Below are 27,990 nucleotides of genomic sequence, written 5' to 3'. Positions count from 1 at the left end.
AGATTATTAAGGGCCAGCCCCGCTCTCTCAATGGAGTCATTGCCAACCGTTATGGTCCTGTGTTAATGACACTTCTCCTTTCTTCATTGCTGGAACTACTATCCAGCTGAAGAATTCGACATATAAATGCCTTCTCCTTCAGTTTAATTGCCCTAATCCCACTCTCATCATGGTTTACTAGACCCTCTGGGTTCGACTACGCACAGGTCTAAGCAAGGTTTCTGCGCTTTCTAGGCATGGGTCTGAGTGGTTCTGCCATCCCCCACCACTTTCCCAAGGGAAATGCACTCTTTAGTGCTAAATTGGAACAAACGGCAACCCGCAAGAAACCCGATTGCCGTTTGTTCCGATTCAGCACTAAAGAGGAGGTATTCCCAGAGCAAAGCGGTGGAACAAATGACGGTGTGGCTAAGCCCATAGTAGCTGGTGGCATCCCTATGGACAACAAAAGATGCACCTAGTCAGTGCAATGGGGCCCAGAGGAGTGTTGCCATGTGGGTTGATTTATTTATGCTGGTCACACCATACATTGAAAGCCCTCTTTTACACTGTAGCGGCTATGGCTTTCCACAAAGAATCGTAGGAACTGTGGTTTCTTAAGGGTGCTGAGAATTGTGGTGCCGTGAGGGGTCTCCAAACAACTCCCAGCAGCCTTAGCAAACAGGAACACACACAGTTTGAAAGTTTCCATGTGGAATCCATTATTTGCATTGTTTATGTCTCTGAGAAAAGCGGGGCATGAAGAAATAAATATGTACACTTTTAAAAAGTTAAATCATGAATGTGTTATTTCTTTGACTGCTGGCTAAATAGAGATACTTCTTTTAAAAAAGAAAAACAATTCAGGGTTCATCTACTGCTGAATCAGACCAAGACTATCTAGGATGTCAAGAATTCTGTTTCCAAACAGTCAGATGCCTTCAAAAGTGTACAAGCAAGGGATTTAAGGCAACCATTCTTGTTGCCTGAGGCAAAGGAGAAGATAACTCGCTCCCCTCCTTTCATGGTCAGAACACCTCATGCCCGTCAATATTTCTCTGATGAAAATAGGGACTTCCTATTCCATTATAATAATAATTTTATTATTTACACCCCATCCATCTGACTGGGTTGCCCCAGCCATTCTGGGTGGCTTCCAACATATAAAACAAAATATTAAACATTTAAAAAGCTTGCTCTGTCTATATAACCTGCACCTGCCGATTTCAGTTCATAAAAATCATAGAGTTGGAAGTTACCGTGGGGTCATCTAGTCAAACCCCCTGTAATTCAGGAATCTCAACATATAGTTCCCCATCCAGTTTGAAACCATAACAGACCCTGCTTAGCTTGGCAAATGTGCTGGCAGTTTTATTGCTGCGCCAGGCCTGCGGGGATGAACACCTGTTCTACATATGCTCAGAGGCACTCTCTTTATTTTCCCTCATTTTCTAGTTGGGTTGGGGGGAAAGGAAAGAAAAAGGTATTCATATCTTGGTACAAGTGCCGTGGGTGCCAGCACAAGATGGCTGCTGTGGACAGCAAATAAACAAACAAATAAAAATGGTGGCAATACTGTATAGTGGTGAGTACCCTGGGGGAGGGGAAACCTCGCTGCTTATTACCATATTTCACACTTTCACCTCATAAAACAGCTCTATGGCTGCCTTCAGATGTCTTCTAAAGGTTGTAGAGTTACTTACCGTATTTTTCGTTCCATAAGACACACTTTTTTCCTCTTAAAATCTAAGGGGAAATGTCTGTGCGTCTTGTGGAGCGAATGTGTGGTCCCTGGGGCTGGGGGGGGGACCCGGGCTTCCCCCGCCAGCCCTGATCTGCTCTTTGGGGCTGGGGGTGGGGAAAAGCCAGGCTTCCCCTGCCAACCCCACAAGCTCCTGAGCAGCTCTGGGGTAGCCTGCGAAGCCTCTGCAGGGCAGCAGGGAGCCTTCATCCTGCTGCCCTGGGGAGGCTTCGCACGGCTATCCATGGCTTTTGCGGAAGGTGGGGGAAGGGACAGAGCGACGCTCTCTCACTCCCCCCACCTCCCGCAAAAGCCCCCAAGAGCCGCATTTTCTTTCTTTCTTGAATCCCCCCCCCCCAAAAAAAAGTAGGTGCGCCTTATGGTCAGGTGCGCCTTGTGGAGTGAAAAATACGGTATCTCCTTGGCTCGGGGGTCGCATAGTTCCATACACTCCAACATTTCTCTAATGAAAATAGGGACGTCCTAAGGAAAAGCAGGACATTATGGGATCAAATCAGAAACCAGGACAGCGTCTGTAAATCTGGGGCTATACCTGGAAAATAGGAACATCTGGGGGTTCCGACACCTCATCCCTCTACAATATGCACTAACTTCAGGACTGTGCATGCAAGCATCCCCTCGGTCCCTTGCCCCACAATCCCGTGCATGTTTACTCGGAAGTAATTCCTCGCTGCAACCAGTGGTGTTTACTCCTTAGTAAGTGTGCACAGGATTCCAGTTACTGAAGGACAATCCTCCACACTCATTGATTAGCCAGTGGAATAGATATGCTTGCACTTCTTAATCCCTTCCCACTTACTTGAGGCGGTGAATTCGCTGGGACTATTGCCACTAAGAGAACAGGGCGCTATCACAAGATCAGACTTTCTGGCTACAAGATTTACACCTGATTATTTTCAGCAAACTCTGCTGTGCATTTTACTCTGTCAGCTGTGAGGACCTTTAGTAGATGACTTTTTAAGCCTGCTGGGCTTAAAACAGTGAGCAAGACTTGTTTTGGATATCAGGCCTTAACTATGAATGTTGAACTTTTAAGGGGGGTGGGAATCTACTGCTGCACATGATTACCATGAGGCACAGACAAATGCCACAGAAAACCAAGTGTGCAAAAACCACCTTTCTATTTCCAATGTGGGTAAGGTAAAGGACCCCTGGTTAAGTCCAGCCAAAGGCGACTAAGGGGTTGCAGCGCTCATCTTGCTTTCAGGTCAAAGGAGACAATGTTTGTCCGCAGGCAGCTTTTCGGGTCATGTGGCCAGCAGGACTAAACTGCTTCTGGTGCAGCAGGACACTGTGACGGAAAGCAGAGAGCATGGAAACGCTGTTTACCTTCCTGCCGCAGCGGTACCTATTTATCTACTTGCACTGGCATGCTTTCAAACTGCTAGGTTCACAGGAGCTGGGACAGAGCAATGGGAGCTCACCCCTTTGCGGGGCTTCGAACCACCAACCTCCCAATTGGCAATCCCCTGAGGCTCAGTGGTTTAGACCACAGTGCTACCCGCTGTGGCTTATTCCTTATCAGTGGAATTTAGGAATAAGCCAATCAGTGAGGAGGCATCACATTTTAGGGGTGAGATCCTATACATACTTACTCAAAAGTAAACACCATTGAACTAGCTGCCTGAAGAGCTTCGTTAAGATCGAACAGGTGGGGTAAAATTATGAATAAGGCTGTTATCCTAAACACACTTAGCAAATAAAGTTCACTGCTTGCAGTCAGATGCATGGTACTGCACAGCACATAAACCTTAGAGCTGCTTGGGCTATAAAAAATAATATACACTCACAAAATCAAATAACTGGGAAGCAGATCTTTGTTTATACAGGTAGACTTGCAGGAAAGGGAGATCACCACAAAAAGGGGGAAAGGAGGAAAATAAGAAGAAACAGTCTAACTTGGCTGCCTTCATACCTGCCCACAACAAATAACATGGTTTAGACTTCTTTCTTTCTATTCAGTCCGTCTCAAAGGACAGAAGCCTTTCTGCTGCTTTTTCTCTCCCTCCCAGGAACCCAGAGAAGAGGAATGGGCAAAGCGAGAGCATCCCACTTACCTGCTTCCTCAGGGGCTGCTCAACAGGTGACCAATGCTCCAAGCCAACCATAGCTAGACTCTTTATAGATCTGGTCGTGGGGAGGGGAAGAGGGGAAATGGATGAGGACACGTCAGCTGCATCAATGAGCAGCATTTAAATACAGGGGCATGCATTCTAGTAGTGCTGTTTTAAAAGCAGATCAAGAGGCTAGCTGGAAGTGGTGTTGACAAAGTACGTGTTGGGAGCACTTTATTAGCAAGGAACAGTCAACTTTGGCAAAGTCCTTAGCCGCCACCACCCGGAAAGGGGAAGCAAGATAGGAGGGGATGAGTTATCCTTCTGCTTCATTGATCTTTTCAGAGCAAGAATGCTGTCCATCGCTCCCAGCTAATGTCCAGTAGTGTGGATTTATTTTTTACATAGTTTATTTGTTCAAGAAATGTATTAGCTACCTTTCAGCCAAAGATCCTCATTCAGAGCAGCTTGTTAAAACAAATATTTGTATTTTCTTTAGGGTTACACTTACCGTATTTTTCGCTCTATAAGACGCACCAGACCACAAGACGCACCTAGTTTTTGGAGGAGGAAAACAAGAAAAAAAATATTCTGAATCTCAGAAGCCAGAACAGCAAGAGGGATCGCTGTGCAGTGAAAGCAGCAATCCCTCTTGCTGTTCTGGCTTCTGGGATAGCTGCGCAGCCTGCATTCGCTCCATAAGACACACACACATTTCCCCTTACTTTTTAGGAGGGAAAAAGTGAGTTTTATAGAGCAAAAAATACAGTATATCTTCCAAGAAACTTGAGGTGGTGTACATGGTTCTCCCCCTCCCCATTTCATTCTCACAACAACCCTGAAAGGTAGGGTAGGCTGAGAGGCAAGATGCCTGGCAGGAGATACTCCCTGTTCTTCCCAGAGATGCCAAATGATGAACCTGGGTCCTTTTGCAGACAAAGCAGGTGTCCTGCCATTGATGTATTCCCCTTCCCTCTTTCTCAACCCACCTGTGACACCTGCTCACAGCTCACCCTTAGCAGTGGGGCAGCAACTGGCTATGTTCCACTTCCCTAACTTAAGAAAAGAATCATTCTCGAGTTGTGGAGTGTGTGCTTTAAGGAAGCCATCATCCAACAGGGCGAGTTTGCCTAATTGATGAGCCATCATCTCCCTTCAAAGACTGGGAGTCACAATGCTGCTTTCTGAAGATGACCGAGTCAATAATGCATATCAGCCCCGTCTTCTCCATTTCTTACCTTCAGAACATTTTCTTTTGTACTTCAGGAACAAAAGGGTGAACATTTGCGACTCAATATTTAGACACAGCAGCCTTGTTAATTGCATACCCAGGCACACATGAAGGGCGAAGCCACGTATTGCTCAGCAACTGTCTAAAGTAGCTGCAAAGCTCCCCTCTCTTTTGTAGGACAGAAGAGGACAGTTTGCATCAAAGAAGGAACTGCTTAAACCTCTCCTTCCTGTCATTGTCCCCCAAAGAGACTTTGTTACATACAGTGCCTCCTGTACCACTCTCAAAAAAGTTTCAGTAAATATCCCCTCAAAAATCCACAGCAAAGTAAAGTGGGGAAGTATAGACCTTTAAAATGTGCCCTTGTGCATCCCAAAGCTTCTCTCTTGCCCCAGCACAGGAAAATACCCCATGTTTAGTAAGTTAAAATTAGGTTTACTTACAAACTCTTCAAAGACCAGGTTCATGTGCCTTTTCTTACATCAGTCAGAAAGGTGGCACAGGCAGTAAGTTCAGGCATAGGCAACATCAGTCCTCCAGATGTTTTGAGACTACAATTCCCATCATCCCTGACCACTGGTCCTGTTAGCTAGGGATCATGGGAGTTGTAGGCCAAAAACACCTGGAGGGCCGAGGTTGCCTATGCCTGGTTTAGTTCCAAAGTGTGAAAGTTCCTAAGTTATTGGTATAGGAACACAAGAATGGCTTGTGAGAGCCATGTGGCTGAGCTGGAGCAACCAGCTTAGCCTCTTCACACGCTGAGTTCATCAGGTAGACTGAAGGGAGCAAAGGCATGGTTACCTTCTTCCCAAGGTGAGCTAAGCCGGGCAGGGCAACTTACTCCATGGTATTAACCCCTTCATGCATTAATTAGACTTCAGCGTGTTGGTTATATGAGGATGACTATCCCACAGATTGGGCACCCACCTCCCCTTCTGTACTGAACAGAGGAGAGGGGGAAAGTGCTTTTCTATGTGAGCAAGTGTGGCGGTAGCTGATACAGGAGCCTTTTCCCCCCATTGATGGGGCAGCCATTTTGTGTTACTCCATACACTCTACAGGAGCCATTTTGTGGCAGGCACCAACGGCACTTTCTCAAAATCCCAAATGTGGTCACTGGCAACTCAGTATTTGAGTTGGCATAATGTGTGGTTTGCTGCTGAGCAAAGTCTTTCACATTCCTGGAAATGTTACATATATACTTTTTAAATAGGCTTCCTTGGCTCCAGTTTATCCTGCACCCATTCTGCACACCACACCCCCAAATTACTTGTGAACTTTCCTTACCAACGTATTTGTAGCCTATTCTTACTCCAGCCCAATGAGCCCAGAGGAATCAGCTTCAGGAGAAAGTGAGAAAGCAGAGATCATAGGAGAGAGTTTTGGAAGCGGTGGCAAAGGGGAGGAAGAGGAAAAAAGATTCCTCAGTAGGAACTAGAGTCTAGTTACTAGACCCCAGAAACACCCCTTTGCTTATTCCAAGGAAGTAAAGCTGACACAGATACCTTGGTTTATTCATGTTCACATTTCCCTGCTGCATGCACTTCATTCAATGGGTACCATAAAAAACACAGGAGGCTAAAATAGGCAAGCTTTTTGTCTCCATTGACGTACTGTGTTGTACTGAGACGCACAAAGTGGGTTTTTTTCTAAAGCACTACTTCAGCTTGGAGGCTGTGACTTTGATAGCTTTCTCTTCGTGATTGGAATGCTAACACTGCGTTCTCATCACTGTCAGGCTGAACGGACAAAATGACTGGTCTGGCGAGTGATGCCATCGATTACTATTTTTTTTTCCTAAAAGAGAGAAAGCAGGCTGGTCACCAGCAAGTTGCTGTTCCTTGCTGGAGCTCTTAAAATTAGCAAACTTTTTCCCCAAATGTTTTTATTGATTTTCCACCTTTATAACAAATATAACATATAAAACACACAAAACAAAACACATTACAATAGTAAGAAAGAAAAAATAAATAAAAACAAAAAGACATATTCCTTCTCATATTCATTTTAAATTCCATTGTTAAGTGACTTCCTCAAATCCCCCCTAACTGAATTTTGTTATATCACCTTTTAACAGTTCTCCCAAACATCTTTCTATATAATTATATAATTAGTTCCTTCAGTTTACTATATAATAATAATAATAATAATAATAATAATAATAATTTATTTATACTCCGCCCATCTGGCTGAGTTTCCCCAGCTTCCAATCAAGTCTTAAAAACAATACTGCATTAAATATTAAAAACTTCCCTAAACAGGGCTGCCTTCAGATATCTTTTAAAAAGAAGATAGCTGCTTATTTCCTTCACATCTGAAGGGAGGGTGTTCCACAGGGCAGGCGCCACTACCAAGAAGGCCCTCTGTCTGGTTCCCTGTAACCTCACTTCTCGCAATGAGGGAACCGCCAACTCTTTTCTATTCAACTCTATTCAACTCTCTTCTTATTGTCTTAAATCCATATTACTATACCACATTCTTCTTGTAATCCTAGGCCTGTTTAGTACTTTCAAGACAGAATTAGCAAACCTGATAACTGTTTGTAGCCTTTCCTAGGTTTTCCGCCACAACACCCGAGCTCTTGCCAATTTGGATGTTATGCATCTCTGGAAGAAATAGGGATGGTCCATTTGGTAAAGCCAAATGATAGTGTCTTCTTTGCACATACATGATATGAAATTCTTTAGATAATAACTCAGTTAACCAACCAACCAACTCATCATTTATCAGCCTGATCATAGTACTTAACAAAATGCAAACGAAGGCCTACACTACAGTCTTCAGTTGTCCCCAAAAGACGAGTAAAATAAAATCATACATAAAAGAAACCACACAATGGGTGGTATTTGTTAAGTTGTGGGTTGACATAGCAGACGACACAGCGATTTCTCCAAAGCGGCTCTTTATTTTGTAAGCTGGAACAGAACTAAACTGAGGAGCTCAGTCAGCCTGCTTATATAGAGCTACAGAACAATTGTAACTGTTGCAACGTTCTAAAACTATCCAATCACTGAACGTCACTTTTCAATCCTTCATTTGCATACAAAACTATCCAATCACTAAACGTCACTTTTTGATCCTTCATTTGCATAACTATCTACAGTATCCCCCTGCTGGCCCAGGGTGAGAACTTCAGTACATAACAGTATTCATCTAAATTATCGCACAAGCAGAATGCGTTCCAATTGTGAAAGGGCACTTGGCCCCCCCCAATCATGCTCCCCCCATCCCCATATTAGTTTCAGGGGGGGGGGGACCCAGAACAGTTTTAGGGGGCGTGGAGAAGAAAAGGAGAGACGGAAAAGTTGAATTGTGCAGTCGTGCTGATAGAACCCTCCCCTTAGCACTACTTTGAATACAACCCAAAGAAACGGTCAGCTGTCTTTATAACAACGTCATATGTGTGCATAAAGCAAAACCTACATAGTTTCTCCACCACAAAGTAATACCATTTCCCCCTGTAGTTACCCTACCAGCTGACCTCAAGGTTGCAACATCCAACCTATTCTATATTTTTTTAAAAAAAATAAAAATTCCTCGTCTCACCAACGCCTGCTTTTTTTATCAGCTTGACCGATGAAGAGTTCTGGAGAACGTGAAAGTTTGACACAATTTTGTGACTCTCCAATAAATAAATACTCCTCTGCCAAATGCGAAGAACAAGGAGGAAAGATACTCTTCCTTGGAGGAAAAGGAACTGTGTTGCTAAAGGAGGACAGCTGGATCTGCAGCAGATTCGTAATCCAACACTGGGTGGTTTGTAGTGTCCTTTCCCAAGAGAGGCTTGTCTCATCATTTTATATATTCAGTTGCCTTACTTTTTACAGCATTGTTTGCAAGACGTGTTTTCACACTGGGAGCCGTAGAATCGTAGAGGTCATCTGGTACAATTCCCTGCTGATGCAGAAAATTCACTACTGTGATGTCTCTTCCAGCCTCTGCTTTAAACTTTGCTCATTCTACAATAATTTGCTGTTTAGAAAATAATAATAATAATAATAATAATAATAATAATAATAATAATAATAATAAATTTTATTTATATCCCGCCCTCCGCAGCCGAAGCAGGGCTCAGGGCGGCTAACAACACTAAAATAGTGCAACATTATAAAAACATTATAAAAAAATAATTAAAATCAAATTCAAAATTGATGGCAACCATAAATTAAAGTTTTGTAAAGATTGCCAAAGGAGGGGGGGGGGTCAGGCTGCACCCTGACCAAAGGCCTGGTGGAACAGCTCTGTCTTGCAGGCCCTGCGGAAAGATGTCAAGTCCTGCAGGGCCCTTGTCTCTTGTGACAGAGCGTTCCACCAGGTTGGAGCCACAGCCGAAAAAGCCCTGGCTCTAGTTGAGGCCAGCCTAACCTTTCTGTGGCCTGGGACCTTCAAGATGTTTTTATTTGAAGACCGTAAGTTTCTCTGTGGGGCATACCAGAAGAGGCGGTCCCGTAGGTACGAGGGTCCTAGGCCGTATAGGGCTTAAACCTGATCCTGTACTCCACCGGGAGCCAGTGCAGCTGGTATAGCACCGGATGAATGTGATCTCGCAGCGAAGACCCCGTAAGGAGTCTCGCTGCGGCATTCTGCACCCGCTGGAGTTTCTGGATCAGTCTCAAGGGCAGCCCCATGTAGAGCGAGTTACAATAATCCAGTCTGGAGGTGACCGTCGCGTGGATCAAAAGAAAGCAACTGCTTGGATTGTCAACTAGTTTTGGGGAACAAAGCAGTAAATTATTCCGATTTACATTAAACATAAATTTAGCAGAGCATAATTAACAGTTTTTTGCATGTGAACTGGGGGACTCAGACACACACACAAACACAAATTCTCCAGGTTCAGAGGAAGCACATTTAAAGATTTTTTTAAGATGTTTTTTGATAGATGAGCACCACCTAGTGTACAGACTCAGCAGTATAACCTTCAGAGCGTTATCATGGACTGGGAGTCAAACATGTAAAGAAGATAGGGAAAGTTCATACCCTCCAATATTTCTTTGATTAAAATAGAGGTGCTCTGTTTAATAGTAATAGTAATAACAGCAACAACAACAATAATAATTTTACTATTTATACTCTGCCTATTAAACTTTGAAAAACTTCCCTGTACAGTGCTGCTTCCAGATAGCTCAGGGGTCGGATAACTCCATACCCTCCAACATTTCTCCAAGGAAAATAGGAACGTCCTAAGGAAAAGCAGGAGGTTCCAGGATCCAACCAGAAACCAGACGGCTTCTGTAAATCCAGGACTGTCCCTGGAAAATAGGGATACTTGGAGGGTCTGAAAGATCAGTTGTTAATTCTCAAAGTACAAACTGTCCCCTCTCGAGATGGGCAGTTTCTCAGCTTTCCCAAGATAGGCTGCCAAAGTCAAGAAACAGAAGGAAATGTTTTGAGATTTGCATCAGAACTTAGTTTCAATTTTATAAGGCCCAGTGAAGCCCCAGTACCTTTTTAAATCAGGGTTCTGGATCTTCAGAAAAGGCAAATAATTTAAGAGAGAATGTGCAAATGCCTGGTGCTCACAAATCAAACCCCTGCTCCTCAGGGAAGAATTAAAGGTTTCCAAGTCAAAACTCATGATTTCCAGGAAGCTTTGAACTCTATCATCTGTACTCTCTTAGAAATGAAGCACTTATTTTAAGAAATCAAGCCTGTTCTGGACCAATATAACCTTTCCCATGATTATCAGAGCATCTTGGACAATGCAGGATATGCTGGATGCGAAGATCCTTGACTAATCGTTGGAAGGAGGCGTACAGAATAGCAGTCTTAACGTCTTATGCCAGCCCCTTATTTGTGAAAACGGCAGTGTATTTTTCCTCAACGTCCTTCCAGTCCAGAAGACCCCGGAAGGGTCTTTCATCTCTGGAGTAGCTCAAGACAGCTTCGTTTAGACTGCAAGGTTATTAAGACTGGGGCTGGGGGGAGCTACTCCATCTTACTGAATGATAGCAGCCTGTAGCTCTCTCGTTGATATAAGGTGCCTATGAACACATAAGAATAACAGCAGACACTGAGCTGTGGGCTGTTAAGGCTAATGGGCAGAACAGTCTTCTTTCTTTCTTTAGCGATCACTTGTAGCCAAGTAAGATTGTCTTCCATGAACACGGTCTTAACAGTGAGTCCGTGAGTGACTGTGGAGGCCAATTTTGGATCCACACGTCCTCCCACAGTGGGGACATTGGTTTCCGGGCGGGAGTTGATCACCCAAACGTGCCTTCCTCTTAGCACGTTTCTCCCTTTCGTCCTGAGTTCGAGCATCTTCAAAGCCCATGGCACCTTTGGTAAAGGCTGTTCTCCAACTGGAGCAGGCCAGTGTTTCCCCGTTGTCGGTGTTTATATTACATTTTTTAAGCTTTGCCCCGAGAGAGTCTTTAAACCTTTTTTGTTGACCACCATTATGCTTTCCATTTTTAAGTTCGGAATAGAGTACAGTGGTACCTCAGGTTACATACGCTTCAGGTTACGTACGCTTCAGGCTACAGACTCCGCTAACCCAGAAATATTACCTCGGGTTAAGAACTTTGCTTCAGGATGAGAACAGAAATCGTGTTCCGGCGGTGCAGCGGCAGCAGGAGGCCCCATTAGCTAAAGAGGTGCTTCAGGTTAAGAACAGTTTCAGGTTAAGAACGGACCTCTGGAACGAATTAAGTACTTAACCTGAGGTACCACTGCAGTTGCTTCGGAAGACGATAATGAGGCATCCGAATATGACCAGTCCAACAAAGCTGAAGTTGAAGAATCATTGCTTTGACACTGGTGATCTTTGCTTCTTCTGGTACACTGGCATTAGTTCGCCTGACTTCCCAAATGATGTGACACACCGAACAGTAGACCAGATAGGGCCAGCTCAGCCATTAGCTGCTGCCACAACCCTCCAAGTGTCCCTGTTTTCCAGGGACAGTCCCAGATTTATAGAAGCCGTCCCAGTTTCCAATTTGATCCTGGAAACTGGGACATCAGAGAAATGTTGTTGGGTATAGTAGGATGTCCCTATTTTCATTAGAGAAATGTTGGAGGGTATGAAGTTATGTGACCCCCTGAGCCAAGGAGATAAGTAACTCTACATTAAACCTTTAGAAGACATTTAAAGGAAGCCATAGAGCTGTTTTATTAGCTGAAAGTGTGAAATACGGTAATAAGCAGTAGTCCCCCCCCCCCCGAGTGTACTCACCACTATACAGCATTGCCACAATTTTTGTTTGTTTATTTTCTGTCCACAGCAGCCATCTTGTGCTGGCACCCACAGCGCTTGTACCAAGATATGAATACTGACACCTCTCTTCCCCCCCTTTTTTTAAAAACCAAAAACCCAACTAGAAATGAAGGAGAATAAAGAGAGTGCCTCTGAGCATATGTAGATAGAATGGGTTTTCATCGCCGCAGGCCTGGTGCAGCAGTAAAACTGCTACCACATTTGCAAAGCTAAGCAGGGTCTGGTATGGTTTCAAATGCGTTGAGATTCCTGCATTGCAGGGGGTTGGATGAGATGACACGCCCCCCCCCCCATGGTACCTTCCAACTCTATGTTATTTTATTTTACGAACTGAGATCGGCAGGCGCAAGTCATATGGACTGAGCGTGTTTTCCAGGCTCGGGATTCCTAGTTAGGCAATGCAGCATCAGGAGGTTTAGACCTATTCCTGTTCTTTCCACAAGTTCGCTGGCCACCTACTATGAGCCACACACAAACAATCTCCAGTGAGAATGCCCAGGACAAAGTAATCTTTGGCAATGCCTAGGACCCTTTTCTTAATCTTAAAAAGCAGAGACATCACCTTGCCAACAAAGGTCCGTATAGTAAAAACTATGGTTTTCCCAGTAGTGATGTATGGAAGTAAGAGCTGGACCATAAAGAAGGCTGATCGCCGAAGAATTGATGCTTTTGAATTATGGTGCTGGAGGAGACTCTTGAGAGTCCCATGGACTGCAAGAAGATCAAACCTATCCATTCTGAAGGAAATCAGCCCTGAGTGCTCACTGGAAGGACAGATCCTGAAGCTGAGGCTCCAATACTTTGGCCACCTCATGAGAAGAGAAGACTCACTGGAAAAGACCCTGATGTTGGGAAAGATGGAGGGCACAAGGAGAAGGGGACGACAGAGGACAAGATGGTTGGATAGTGTCTTCGAAGCTACAAACATGAGTCTGACCAAACTGCAGGAGGCAGTGGAAGACAGAAGTGCCTGGCATGCTCTGGTCCATGGGGTCACGAAGAGTCGGACACGACTAAACGACTAAACAACAACAGGACCCTTTTCAGGGGACACGGGTGGTGCTGTGGTCTAAACCACAGAGCCTAGGGCTTGCTGATCAGAAGGTCGGCGGTTCAAATCCCCGCAACGGGGTGACCTCCCATTGCTCAGTCCCTGCTCCTGCCAACCTAGCAGTTCAAAAGCACGTCAAAGTGCAAGTTGATAAATAGGTACTGCTTCAGCGGGAAGGTAAGTGGCGTTTCCGTGTGCTGCTCTGGTTCGCCAGAAGCGGCTTAATCATGCTGGCCACATGACCTGGAAGCTGTCTGCGTACAAACGCCGGCTCCCTCAGCCTATAGAGCAAGATGAGTGCTACAACCCGAGTCGTCCACGACTGGAGCTAACGGTCAGGTGTACCTTTACCTTTAGGACCCTGTGTACCATGCACTACGAAGTATCCCTGACTCTGTCAGGAGTAATGAGAGGCTTATGCGATCCATTGTCCTGAGGGATCAGGATGGAATAAGCACAAAGTAATGTGATGCTATTTGTGAGGGATGTGCCTGGCCTATAATGTTTGCAAAACAAGGATTTGCTCACTGCCTTGTGCGCATCTTTCTGCCCATTAGTTTCCAGGCCCCATCGCAAGTGCCGGTGTAGCACCCTGCTTGTGGTTAACGCTTAGCTGGAATGAAATATTCAACGCAGCAATAGAGAAATTAAAATAATAATTTATTTGTCAGACAAATAAATGATTGGCACAGTGGTATATTTACCAAAAGCTCTGCACCACCCCAGCCCTGGTGACCAGCACTTATATTCCCTCAGCCCAGCCTCCTTACTCCTCCTTTTGGCTGCCTCTGTCCAATCAGCCTGGTTGAAATTCCTATTGGCTGTTTGCTAGAACCAATCATAAAAGATACACCCATTTCCTATTACCTTTTATGGGAGACAAAGAGCTATATTTCCTTCTATCAATATCTTACATTTGCCTTGACAAGGCGTCTTAAATATCAGATCACCCTATGCCCTTTGCTCTTCTGCTCTTTGCTCTTCTGCCCTTGGCAACAGGGGCAAATGGCTAAAACAGATGGCTCATGGTTTCAAATTTTGTCATATAAACAGAGGTCTTGGGTTCACCTTCTCACACACCATCAATGAAATATGAATCTAACATAAGAATCTAACATCTCTTACTTTCTACATTCTTTTACATTAAAGTCACATTAAAGTCAGTACATATATATATATAGATTGATTTTTAGAAGGGAAGAACTTATTAAAAATCAAGTTTCTAAAATGACCAAAAGAACAAGAACTGTTTCCAAAGTGACCAAAAAAACAACCTCAGAGCAGTTTCTCTTCCTCACCAGGCAGCAGCTTTTGTTGCTTTTAGCTCTTTGCCTTTTAACCTTCTCAGGATACCTTAAACCTTGAGAAGATGTTTGATGGGAGGCATTATTTACCAACTCTAATTAGTGTTTTTGCAGCTTGGATTGTATTCTGTAAATTGTATGACCTTTTGTTCCCAGCTTTTGCTCCTTTTTACAACTTTGAGGTACTGCAACAAATCAATGAGGGGCCCTTGTTCAGGAGAATAAACAAAAGGCTCTCAGCCAGGTGGTTTCTGCCTGGCCTGGAGCAAGCATTTGGAGCAAGCATCTACAAATATATTTTTAAGCTTATTTTAAAATACAGATCTTTGATCAGATGCCTCATTCCCCCCTTTCAAGCTCAAGGACCTTCATCCCAAGTGTCCTTGATAGCTTGACCTTCATCATATTCCTGAGGTAAAGCTCTGTATAGGGCCATGATATGAGGTAGAGTTTCATTTGAAATCATCTTGCTAATTGTACTTCTAAAACATGAAAAGATACATGGCACCATACATAAAACCATGACTACTACCGTCAAGAAAAACAAGCAAGACAATAGTATCCCTTTGAGTCCTGCAACATTTGGTAACCAATTGGTGAGCCATCCCATATCCCATCCTTCCCATGTTTGTACTGGGACATGTGCTATACTCTCCATCTTTGTGGCCAACACACGGATTGCCTCACCATTATCAGAAATGTTAAAGCAACAGGCATTCCCTGTCAAGTTCAAGACTCCACATAGGCCTCCCTGCCTGGCAAGTACATAATCCATTCCCAATTTTAGCTGAAAAATGGCGGCTCTACTTTCATCCAACTGTTGTGCAATTAGTCTCAAACTCTGGGCCGTTGCATTGGTTACAAGTTCCACTACTGCTTGCAATCGAATTATTCTGTTTAGATTATAAATAGGATCCCGTGCCCCTTGTATCAGCTCATCAGGATTCCAGGAGGCAGGATCATAATAGGCTATAATGCGCTCTGGTGGCCAATCATCAGTATCGCTCCAACTCTGGGTACTTCCTCCTGCTATATGAGAAATATCAGCATTTCTTCGTGTACGTTTGACTGAACTAGTGGGCATAACCCACATTGGTGGTAATACCCATCCCAGGAAACAAGTCCCACTCCATTTAGAAGGGAGTTGCTTGTATGCCCATTCTCCACATATCCACCACAACCATCGGGTCTGAGGTTTTTGGAACGTGGAGTGCATAAGGCGAAATATCACAAGGGGTAAAGAGTTCACAATACAGTATGTTAGATTGCCTTTTGCTGTCACAGTTTTGTTCCACACCATTTTCCATGCATGAATAAAAGGAGGTGCACAGGGCAAGGTATTCCTAGTTCGATAGGAAGTACCGTCTGCCCAGGTTTGATTATTCTTAATATAATTCCAAGTATAGTGGCAACGAGAAGAGCCTACCATGGTAGAATCAGCTGCATCTGATGATTTATGTACACAGAATTCCCCTTGTACAGGTATAACTCGTATTGGTTTAGGTGAGTTCCATCCAGGGAAATTCTGTACTTCTGTTTGATATGGCATTTCGCTTACCATACCAATGGCATTTAATGGTATCGGTAATAAGGGCATACCTCCCTCTGAATCATCTGGCCCAAGAGAGCAAACAAGGCAATTAGTCTTATTTGTAGCATTGGCTACCATTTCAGCTAAGCCTACCCACATATTGTGGTCATGGCGAAATCCATATTTAGCATATTTGGTCAGATTCAAGGACCCTTCCCCTTCCCAAGGGATCAGGATTAATAATAAAATCATGTTGATGTCTAGTATATGCATTCCTCCCACAAAAGATTACCTTATTGTGATAGCAAAAAATATTAGCCCCTATATAATTCCCCCAGTGACAGAAATGGGAAACCACCAAGACCAAAACATATATCCCGAGGATCCCCAATGAGTAATATCCCTGATAATTGTTCCACAAGGGGGGGGGGGCAGTCAATCAATTATATAAGAGAATCTTCCCGTTCACAATCGCTGGTTTAGACGCTCCTCAAGCTTCAGGCGTGCGCAGGTCAGCCAGCTTCCAGGTTGTGGCTGCAGCAGGCCGGTCATCTCAATGTTGCCCGTGACCTAGCCCGTTCCCCGTAGGGCTAGATACAGGGGTTTTTGGAGAGAGTCAGTTTTAAAGGATTAGAGGGGTCACCTTTGCACGTCCAACTGCCTTCGGACTTCTTCAAACGGGAGTGATGAATCCAGGGGGTCACCTCAGCTACCTTCACCGCTGTTGGAGTAGAGAGCAAGACGGTGTAAGGCCCACGCCACTTAGGAGCAAGTGGATCAGGTTTCCACTCTTTCACCCATAGCTATGCCAGCCTGGAACTGATGAATCGGCTCGGCAATGCTGCACGGCGTGCGCTGAGGGCCCACCTGTTAAGAGAAACAAACAAACAAACAAAACACGGGAGAGAGATTGCACTTGTCCCTGTGTCACATGGTCTCCTATTTGAGGTCAGCTGGAATATCCCGAACAAAGGAGGGTGGCCTCCCATACAGGAACTCAAAAGGTGACAACTTAAGTCTTTTTGTGGGTGCGCACCCTTCTGATTTCTGAATTTTCTTACGAATGTCAGAAGCGCACTGGGCCACAAAAGTAGCAGTAATCATTCTGCTGTTTTCAGGGGCTTCAGGGTCAAAAGGAGTCTATATACGATAGACTTCCTGCAGCCTCTCAAAAAGTCTCTCGGCCAAAAGTAGAACATTTGATTTCTATTCTACTTCTGAGACTTTAGACATATTAGTGGGCTTCTGGCATGCCCTGCGGATACCTTGCACAAGCGTCTGGCGGTAGGTAGTAAGCCTGGCCAGGTGAATTGCATTGTTTGGATCCCAATTAGGATCTTCCAAGGGGAAGTTTGTCCTGGAGATGACAAATATTTCCCACTCTGGCCTGCTCATGCAAATATATCTGTGCTTTTTCAATTCATTAGACCCATAGTCGTGAATGGAATGTATTGGAGGGTCGAAGTTCGAGGTGGCCGTGGTCCGGGTTGCCCGTTAACCAGCACAGGCTCCTCAAGTGCATCAAATACTCTTCTAAGAGGGGCTACTACGTGACCTTTCTCTTCACTTTGCTCTAGGGGCCTCAAATCATAGGGGATGGTATCTGTCCCAAGGCGTTCTTTTAGCAGCTTTATACGCCTGGCTGTATTGCTTGCTGACCGTTCAAGGTCTCCCTGTAACTTCTGTAATAATTCTCTAGGACTTGGATGTACAGGGGTTTGGGGTGGGCAATCAGTTGTTCCACTAAAGGAGACTGTAGATGGAGTTCTACTGGGACTCACAAGTGGAACAACCACTTCTGCTTGGGCTTTATTATAGGACTCCAATGCCTCCTGAAGATATTTATCATAATCTATCAAGGAATCAAGGTCTGTGACTTCAGCTCCATTACTCATTCCACTTTCTTGCCTTGGGGTTGCAACTGGTGGAGTGTTTGGATTAGGCTCCCCCCGACGTGGAGCATAGGGTGGAGGTGAAAGCACCTCTTCCTCTGGTCCCTCAAAAATGGGTTTGAGTTTATTTGGCAAGATTCCTTTCCTAGCTTCGGCTTTTACAGCCAATAATTTGCATTGTTGGACTTTGCATTCCCTTATCCATGGAGGATTATTATTTAATGTGCTCAGCCAAGAGTCTATATATGAAAATTGTTCTGGGCACCCTCCAGTTTCTTTGGTGATGTTAGACCAAAGTTTGCTTGCTAAATTTATATCAAAAGTTCCTTGAGACGGCTATGCAGTATTTTGTTTCGGCCAGTCTAATTCACATAACGTTCTCAAGCGCTCTGGGGTCATTTTGACACCATAAGCTCCTGAGAAGGCTTTCTTAAAATTATTTAACATACATTCAAGAGGTGTATTTCCCCCCTTTGAACCTCCAACTCCCATTGTATGGCCCTGTGAAGTATCCACTCAGTCACTCACACACTCGCTTCGTGGGGTTCCTTGCCCAGTGAAGTCGCCTTACTGGGAAACGAAGTACTACCCACTCCACACTCAGGTCAGCTACAAATAGTACTTTCTCACACATACAATGCGCTGGATACTTCACCACACTCTACCTCCCAATATTTCCCTTTTCCTCCACCAGACCAGCATCTGATGTACCCAGCCACCTAGCGTACTCAGTTCCCCTTAACTGAGACGCAGAAGTTTGATCAAGACTTCTCTTCCTCCCAATTAATTGGAGGGCCACAATCCCTTTTGTGCACTTACCCTTAGCTGGTTCCCTGTTAATTTCTCTGGTTCCCCCCGGTTCCGTCGCCGTTCAGTGAGCAGGGTAGTAGAAAGACGAGACTGCTGCGTTCCCCTGGAAAAAAGTTCCAGTGCGCGCTGGGTAGACAGTGAGTGTCCTCCCTCTGGTACCCTGCCCACTAAGGCGAAGGGGCTGCGTTCCAGCAGACCACTTATCCGAGTCACAGAGGCACCATAAAATGTAGCACCCTGCTTGTGGTTAACGCTTAGCTGGAATGAAATATTCAACGCAGCAATAGAGAAATTAAAATAATAATTTATTTGTCAGACAAATAAATGATTGGCACAGTGGTATATTTACCAAAAGCTCTGCACCACCCCAGCCCTGGTGACCAGCACTTATATTCCCTCAGCCCAGCCTCCTTACTCCTCCTTTTGGCTGCCTCTGTCCAATCAGCCTGGTTGAAATTCCTATTGGCTGTTTGCTAGAACCAATCATAAAAGATACACCCATTTCCTATTACCTTTTATGGGAGACAAAGAGCTATATTTCCTTCTATCAATATCTTACATTTGCCTTGACAAGGCCTCTTAAATATCAGATCACCCTATGCCCTTTGCTCTTCTGCTCTTTGCTCTTCTGCCCTTGGCAACAGGGGCAAATGGCTAAAACAGATGGCTCATGGTTTCAAATTTTGTCATATAAACAGAGGTCTTGGGTTCACCTTCTCACACACCATCAATGAAATATGAATCTAACATAAGAATCTAACATCTCTTACTTTCTACATTCTTTTACATTAAAGTCACATTAAAGTCAGTACATATATATATATAGATTGATTTTTAGAAGGGAAGAACTTATTAAAAATCAAGTTTCTAAAATGACCAAAAGAACAAGAACTGTTTCCAAAGTGACCAAAAAAACAACCTCAGAGCAGTTTCTCTTCCTCACCAGGCAGCAGCTTTTGTTGCTTTTAGCTCTTTGCCTTTTAACCTTCTCAGGATACCTTAAACCTTGAGAAGATGTTTGATGGGAGGCATTATTTACCAACTCTAATTAGTGTTTTTGCAGCTTGGATTGTATTCTGTAAATTGTATGACCTTTTGTTCCCAGCTTTTGCTCCTTTTTACAACTTTGAGGTACTGCAACAAATCAATGAGGGGCCCTTGTTCAGGAGAATAAACAAAAGGCTCTCAGCCAGGTGGTTTCTGCCTGGCCTGGAGCAAGCATTTGGAGCAAGCATCTACAAATATATTTTTAAGCTTATTTTAAAATACAGATCTTTGATCAGATGCCTCACCGGTTTTGACCGATAAAGCCTTAACCTGCACAATACCTCAAGGCCTCTCCCTATATGAACCCACCTGGACCCTACGATCCCTTCTTCGTGCGCCTCCTCCATGAGAGGTCCAGAGGGTGCTGACACAGGAAAAGGCCTTTTCTGCAGTGGCCCCTGTGTGTGGAATGCTTTCCCCAGGGAGGTTCGCCTGGTGCCTTCACTATGTATTTTTAGGCTGCAGGTGAAAACATTCCTCTTCATCCAGGCCTTGGCCTGATTAACATCTTATACCCCTTTTTAATGTGTTTGGGGGAATGGGAGTAGGAAAATTGTGTTGTTTTTGTTTTTATGATGTATTTTGTGTTTCCATCTTGTGAACTGCCTCTGAGATCTACAGATGGAGGGCAGTATGATGATGATGATGATGATAATAATAATAATAATAATTTATTAATTAATATTAATATAAATAATTTATCATTAATGAAAATATAATTTACAATATGTATAATTTATATATAATATAATATAATTTATATATAACATGTAATATATAACACATCAATTTATAATCATCCGCAACACGCGTTTGCACTCGTCCTGACGTGACATTCGACGGCAAGCACACACAGAGAAAAGGCGGTTGGGAGGAGGCGGAGAGCGCCAGAACAAAAACAAAACCCTTTCCCGCCATGCTCGCCGGGAGTTGTAGTCCCTCCTGCGAGCTCCCTCGCGCTCTCCTTTGGCGGAGAGGACTCCGTTTCCCGGGATTCCGCGCGGGGCGGAGGGCTGAATCCCACTGCAATCACGTGCCCCGCGCTTGGGCGAAGGAGAGGCTCCGGGCGAGCGGGCGGCCATTTTGTGAGCGAACGTCGCCGTTAGATCAGCTGCTGCTGCTGCTGCTGCCGCCGCTGCTTCTCCTCTCTCCCGCCGCGTCCGCTCTGCCTGCCTTCCTCGCCGCCCGGGCCTCGCCGGCTGCTTGCCTCCCTCCCTCCCTCTCTTCTCTCTCTCTTTCTCGGCCCCCGCTTCCTCTCGCTGCTGAACCTGAGGGAGCCCCGGGCCAACGCAGCCGCGGCCTTTTCCCCCCGAGCAGCGCCCAGCCACAGAATCGCATGTCCACTATCCAGAACCTCCAATCCTTCGGTAAGAAGCGGCGGCCCCCGCGCAGCTAGCGCAGGATCGGACGGGGACTGGCGCAAAGGCCCGGCAGCGAAGACGCCCCACCTCCGCCCCGGGCTCCCTCGGTCTTGGTGGAGGGAAATGGGGCTCGGGGATGCCCATCTCAGGTGTCCGTTATCCTGGCAGCAAACGGGGTGCGCATAAGGGGGAGTCCTCTCTTGCCTCCGCCCCCCTTGCCACCCTCTCCCCCCCGGGAAAGCCTTTGCATCCCTTTGCGCAGCACCCAGGAGGTTGAGATAAATGGGTGCATGGATGGAGCGCGCAAGATTTTTTTGGGGGGGGGATCCCAGCAGAGACGCCTCTTTCCCTGCGCTGCGCGCAGTCCATGTTGTTAAGCTGCAAGGGTTTGCTGCTGTTGGCACGGGTCTTGGCATCTTCCTGCCCCTGGTCTGACAAAGGGAAGGTGAGCTGTGCCAGCCTTTGCCCCCTCTGCGCTTGCCCCCACACCCTTCACCCTCTCTCCTTTCACGCAGAGTTGATTCCTTGCTATGGGGCCGGGACACGTCTGCTTGACCCTTGCTGTCTAAAAATGTTGGGTGTTCAGTGGCTTCAAAGTGCCTTCTAGGAGGCTGTGTGTTTTGTGGATGGGAGGGCCAGAGTTCTTCTCACCAGATGTCAAAGAGGAAAACAACCACGGACTTTTAGAAGACACCTGAAGGCAGCCCTGTTTAGGAAAGCTTTTAATGTTTGATGGACTCTTGTATTTTAATATTTTGTTGGAAGCTGCCCAGAGTGGCTGGGTATAAATAATAAAATATTTGTATTATTATTATTATTCATTATTCATTATGGTATCTCTTTAACAGGCTTCTACTGTGTTCTGCTAGTTGGCGGCTGTTTTGCAAACTGGGACTTTAAGTGTAGCTTGTGGGTTTCCCCAAACTTGGGTCGCCAGCTGTTTTTGGACTACAGTTCCCATCATCCCCAACCACCGGACCTGCTAGCTAGGGATGATGGGAGTTGTAGTCCAGAAACAGCTGGAGACTCAGCTTTTGGAAACACTGGGCTAGGTTAAACCACTTTATTAACCTTGGTCCACATTGTATAGTCCGATGTTAAGACTTTGTTTGCTGATGTCTTCACAGTAAACTCCTGCTCCCGTAACTGATATCTATGTGACAAATCAGTTACACCCTCTATATAGCTAGCTAGCCTAGTGCACAAGATCTTACTCACTCACCTGATCCAGCTATTTCCATTTGTTATTACTGCATTGACCAAATTTGGTTTGTAGCCTACTGTAGACCCTTCCACATTAGTATTGCCAGTTGTTGACATAAAGCTGTACTAACAGCGTATTTAAGAATTGGGATAAAATGCAACCTCCTGGCCAGCAAGGGTGGGGTTAGTGGAGTAGTAGCAAGTTTTGCATCCTCAGCCCTGCCAGGATTGAAGCTGGGGCAGGGAACCCTTGCTGGTAATGGGAAGAGGCCCAAACTGGGTCTGTTGCTGTCACATGATGGCAGAAGGGCCAACTCTGGATCCAGTGGATTTTATACCAGCAAGCTCTTCTCTTGTTTCTTTTTCTTTTAGGGAGGTGTGTCTTCTGCTGGCTATCAACAGCAGGAATGTAACACCAGTGGTAGCTTCCACCGACTTGACTTGCTGTTTGAGTGACACATTAGGGTGCCCCTTGTTCCTGGGACTTCCTCACCTGCAGCAGAGTTTCGTTGCCAGCAGACGGACTGGGCAGAGGGACCCCTTTGCCTCAAGGAACCCCCTGCCCCCCCCCCCCAGCATTGCGGTTCAGGAATTTGGCTTGTTCTACCCATTTGACATCTTGCAAGCTGTCTGAGCCGCTCAGATCACCAGCCCTGCAGTTTATTCCTGCAGTTCTCAGTGCTATAATGACTCAGAAACTTTCCCTCTCCTTTGCATTTGCTAACTTAATACTTATATTGGGGTGTGGGCGGGGGGAGAGCTACCTTGTTGCATGTTCTTTCTTGAGGGATCAATGACTCTGTGCCTATTTGACATTATTCTCCTGAGGAGCATTCAGTCAAGTGATTCCCCCCTCCAGTCCAAGCTTATTGAACACAGATACATCCACCTTGCCATGAATAAACTTCCTGATCTGTTGAAAACAGCTTTTTGAAGACGTTTTTCATTCGTAGAGGTTTATGCCTGAATTGGATAGGACTTTAGAATTTGTCAATTGCTAAAGGAGGGAATGGTGGAAAATTGATAATGGGTTTTCAGTGTGACTCTACTTCTCTTTCAGATGGGGAGTGACAAGTAGCTATGAAGGAGTGCAGATTTTGTAGGCTTGGTCTCTGTAGCTAAGGGAACAGTGGAAGATGCTTTAAGCTAAAATTCTGCCGTATTCTCCCATAATCCACTTTCTGCTTCACAGAACACAGCACCGTTTTAAGGAGTTCACGGAGGTAGTCAACCTTTGTCTAAGCTCTGACTGCAGGGAGGGAGGTCATATGACTCGTTGCTCCTCATTCAGAATAAAAACACAAAAAACAATAAGGCGCTCCAGCCCTCCCTACAGCCAGAAGTGTGGCACAGGCTTGTAGCCTCTCAGAACTAGACTTGGACATATTGGAGTCTGTGAACAAGTTGTTGTAACTTTTGCAGTGACGCAGAAGTAGCCTGATGGGAGTTGGAGCCAACGATGCTCATAGGGCCACAGTTTCCTCATTCATGCAATACGATTTGAATGCCAGGGCCATTTGGAATTCTCTGCCTTCCCTCATTGTACAGCTTGTACCTGGTGTTTATATTGGACTTGCCCTTGCCTCCCCTTGTTAACTTGCCAAAGCATTACCTCTAGGTTCATTGTGCAGCTGCAGGGGGGCTCCTATGTGTCAATGGGTAAGCCCAACAGGCCTCTCCAGTGCCTGGTGCGAACCGACAGTGTACCTTGGAAGTGGCCCCAGAATCTCCCCTCTACAATGCACAGGAGTTGCATGGCAGACTGCTGTGGAAGGAGTTCTTTGAAGGTAGATTGACCTTTTCCTCATCCGGGTAGCTGGTTGGCCTAAAAGCAGGGAACTGATCTTCCTCAGATTGAGCCTCAAACAAGGCATAGGTGGAAAGGAGCACCCATTTTAGTAGCAGGCAAGCAGTGAAACGTCGTATGGAGGAATTGGTGGGTTTGGGAGCACTAGTGGACAAAGGCTAAAATAAAAACCTTGTCACTACCAGGGTGCCTAATGGAATATCAGACTACTTATGGTTGCTGGTATGTTTTTCTCCCCACAGTTAGTAGTCTGTCCTGAATACATTTGTGTTAGAGTATTCCTGATTAGTGTTTGAGGAAGTTCTCAAGGTGATATGAAGACTGGGTTAGTCTGTAGCAGAGAATGAGAAACAGAGCCCAGGTATGGGCCTTAGAGAGCAGACAACACCCACAGATATGCAGAAATTACCATATGTGACAATATTTCACGATCATGTTTGTATTGACATGGTAATGAATTGCTGCTGCCTGGATTAAGTAGTTTAGAATACTAAGAAGTATGTTTTATCTACCATTTGGAAAAGACATTCAAAATATGTAGGAACTTGAAGGTTTGCATCAGACTAACTCATGTTGACTTTTCACCCCTCCAGACCCCTTTGCTGATGCAACTAAGGGTGACGACTTACTCCCGGCAGGGACTGAAGACTACATTCATATAAGGATCCAGCAACGAAACGGCAGAAAGACACTAACTACTGTTCAGGGAATTGCAGATGACTATGACAAAAAGAAGCTTGTGAAAGCCTTCAAAAAGGTAGCACTGTTCTTCTCCTAGGTCCTGAAGCTTTTGTGCTTGAAAGAGAAATGCATGTAAATTAACAATTTCCAGTGGGGAAGTGAAAGATCAAATGCTGCGACAGGCGTGTTAAATGTTCTGGTTGAGACAGCTTTCCAGTATAAGACCATTTCAGATGTTGAATGCACTGACAGGAGCAGCCAGTCTTAACTGAAAAAAAATTAATGTTTGAGCAGTGTGCTGGTCAATTTAGTTGCAATAACCAGCTTTCATGCTCTTTTCTACAATTGTCACTGTCTAGGAATGGATCCAGACCCTTTAAAATGACTTTAAAGCCACATAAGGAGATATATTGCTGCAAAAGGTAACCAGAAAGTTGTTCCTGGAACAAATAGCTCAGTACTGTGTTGCCTGTTTTTGACAATGCCAATTGTGTTGCAGAGGAGGAATTGATGTTTTTACATCGAGTTCTATTTTGAACATTCAGTTCTATATTTCTAGAACAGTAGTAAAAAAAAGTGGGGAGACAAGCCTGGAGCAAAGAGGAAAAACCCTGGGAGGTGATATGGGAAGATATCTGAGGTTGGGTGTGGAGTGGAGCAAAATACAGTGTACTCATCTAGTTTGTGGTCGTCAGGTTGTAGGGGGAAATGTGAAGTTGGGCCAGAACATTGATTTGACTTCTGCAGTTGATTTAGGCATTGCTGAGCTCTGCAATTCTAAGCTCCAAGCATCTAGGAACTTCTGCCAAAATCCATCACTAGAAAAGCATATATCTCATTTGCTAGCAAAACCTTTGGAGCATGTCTTCTGAAAGAAAAAAATAATAACCAAAATAATGGATTTTGGTTCTCTTCTGAAAGTGATCTAAACATAATTTGCTACTGGTTTTTTTTAAAGCATTAAACCTTTCTTTGTAGAAATTTGCCTGTAATGGTACTGTGATTGAGCATCCTGAATACGGGGAAGTGATCCAGTTGCAAGGGGACCAAAGGAAGAACATTTGCCAGTTCCTCCTAGAGGTCAGTCAGCTCAGGCTGCTTGCTCAAATGTTAAAATGCACTCGGAAGCCTATTTAAGCGAGACGCTTTGGACTCTGAATGTAACATAACATGGCAGGGTTGAGTGAGTCACTACCCCTAGCTGTGAGCCATATTGCTGCCTGGACTAAAAGGGGTGAGCTGAGTTACACTGGCGGCAAGGGGGGAGGAATGCAACAGGCCTGACTTCGGCAGTCGGAGATATATATTTGAGCAGCTGGGTTTTATCACAAGAAATTAATTAATTGCATAAGGCACTGCTTGGCACTTCTCTGAATGTAACCTTAAAAGAATGGCTGCTGTAGATCCTCTTGTACCATGGGGGGGGGGCACTGGTCCAGGGGGCAGATGTGTTCTTCCAGGCTTCTCTCTTCAGCCCTCGGGACTCTCCCAAGGCCAAACTCACTCCCTGGGTCCATGCCCCGTACTAGGGGTTGCTCCACTCCCTCCTTGAGTGCTTTAGCCTGCCTGAAACGAGTCCTTGAACAGTAATTCTTCATTGGATAGAATGTGTTAGTCTGATTTCCCCCCACCCATGGCTCTCATGTAGCCAACTATAACAGAGGTAAGATTCGCCTCCATTGGTCCACTCATTTTTGCTTCTGGCTTGCAACCCATAGACAGTTGCACACCAGGAAGATGGCACACCTCAGACCGAAAAGAGTCTCTCCCCCTCCCATTGTACATTGGTACAGTTTCATCTGTATGTTAACTCTTTCTCCATCTGCCTTGGGATTGACAAGTGTGTAACTTCATTTTTGTGTTGGACTTTCAGGTTCTAACTGCTGCCGGCTTACTGCCATCTCCTTCTCTTCTGCAGGTTGGCATTGTCAAGGAGGAGCAGCTGAAAGTTCATGGCTTCTAAAATGTGTGTGTTTACATGAAGAACTTCTGCAGGTTTTGTTCTTACCTAAGCTGGCTACTCTGTGAAAAATGATTCTTTGCAGTCGATGGACTTCCCATTCAAAATCTTATTTGCTTTTGCATGACTACAGAAAACATATGGAGTGTAGGCTAGAAACACATAAGAAAACTGCAGTAAGATGGTAACACGAGATCCTTGAGAATTTTAACACATTTCCAATGGAAATGTTCTACTGCTGATAGTTCAGTGTTTTACTTTTCACCTGATTTAAATGTTGTATTAAAACCATGTGTGTTGCAGCTTAAATAAAAACGTCTCTTATCTTAAAACTCCTGATTGATTTGGATGCATTAAACAAGAGCCTTCAGTGAATCATAAGCATGTTAGTAGCTTCTTGACTACCTGGTAAACTAAGTTAAATCTGAGAAGAAAACAGCCAACACAAACACATTTAAACATACTTTGACTGTAAGCGTTGCCAAAGATTACATAACAGACTGTATTGGGTAAAAATGTAGTTTATCATCCTTAATCCTGGCCTCTGGCAGTGGAAATTCTATTGAATGTTTTTGTAATAGTGTCAACTGCTGCTGCTTTATCAGGGAGATACTCCTTCCTAGCTTCAGGTTAGGAGAATCATATGTGTTATGAAGAATTTGGTGCTTGAATGCTGAGAATTAACAAGGATTCTTGGAGAGCCTACAGTATATTGTGGAATTCCAGATCATATCCAGATAGCTTCTGGAGAATTCAATCAACTGCTGATATCTCTCTAAACCTGTCATATAGGCCTTACCTGAACTTGGAAGACACAAAACATAAGTTCTCATGAATGTATATGTTGGTACGCTTGAATTCATGCTGAAGTAAGTGCTGGTGCTCTATCTACCCACTTTTGCAAACTATAAATCTGGCAGGAGAAGTAGATGAAGTTGGCTTGGAATTCAGGATCAACACAGTGAATCCTATTCCTCAGGGTCTGAAGGCACAAAGGGGTTTTGAGATTATTCCCAAATGCTACTAGCTATGGTGGGTGCCACTCTCAGCCTGATCAGAAAAATGTGGACGTCCATGTGACCATTCTAGGTTTAGCTGACA

At 44.8% G+C, this 27,990-nt stretch overlaps 1 protein-coding gene across 1 annotated transcript; it reads left to right on the top strand.

The window, feature by feature from the left end:
- Positions 1–20,924: 20,924 nt before the first annotated feature.
- On the top strand, positions 20,925–27,221 carry EIF1B (eukaryotic translation initiation factor 1B). The gene is made up of 4 exons (XM_083406882.1): positions 20,925–21,244; positions 24,842–25,005; positions 25,908–26,009; positions 26,848–27,221. The coding sequence occupies exons 1-4, from the start codon at positions 21,214–21,216 to the stop codon at positions 26,890–26,892; spliced, it is 342 nt and encodes a 113-aa protein (XP_083263008.1). The 5' UTR covers positions 20,925–21,213; the 3' UTR covers positions 26,893–27,221.
- Positions 27,222–27,990: the final 769 nt, after the last annotated feature.

Source organism: Podarcis tiliguerta (assembly GCF_965153285.1).
Source record: "Podarcis tiliguerta genome assembly, chromosome: 12".
Classification (NCBI taxonomy): Eukaryota; Metazoa; Chordata; class Lepidosauria; order Squamata; family Lacertidae; genus Podarcis; species Podarcis tiliguerta.
Note: the sequence above shows the minus strand (reverse complement) of the source record. Positions and strands in the feature narration are given on the sequence as shown.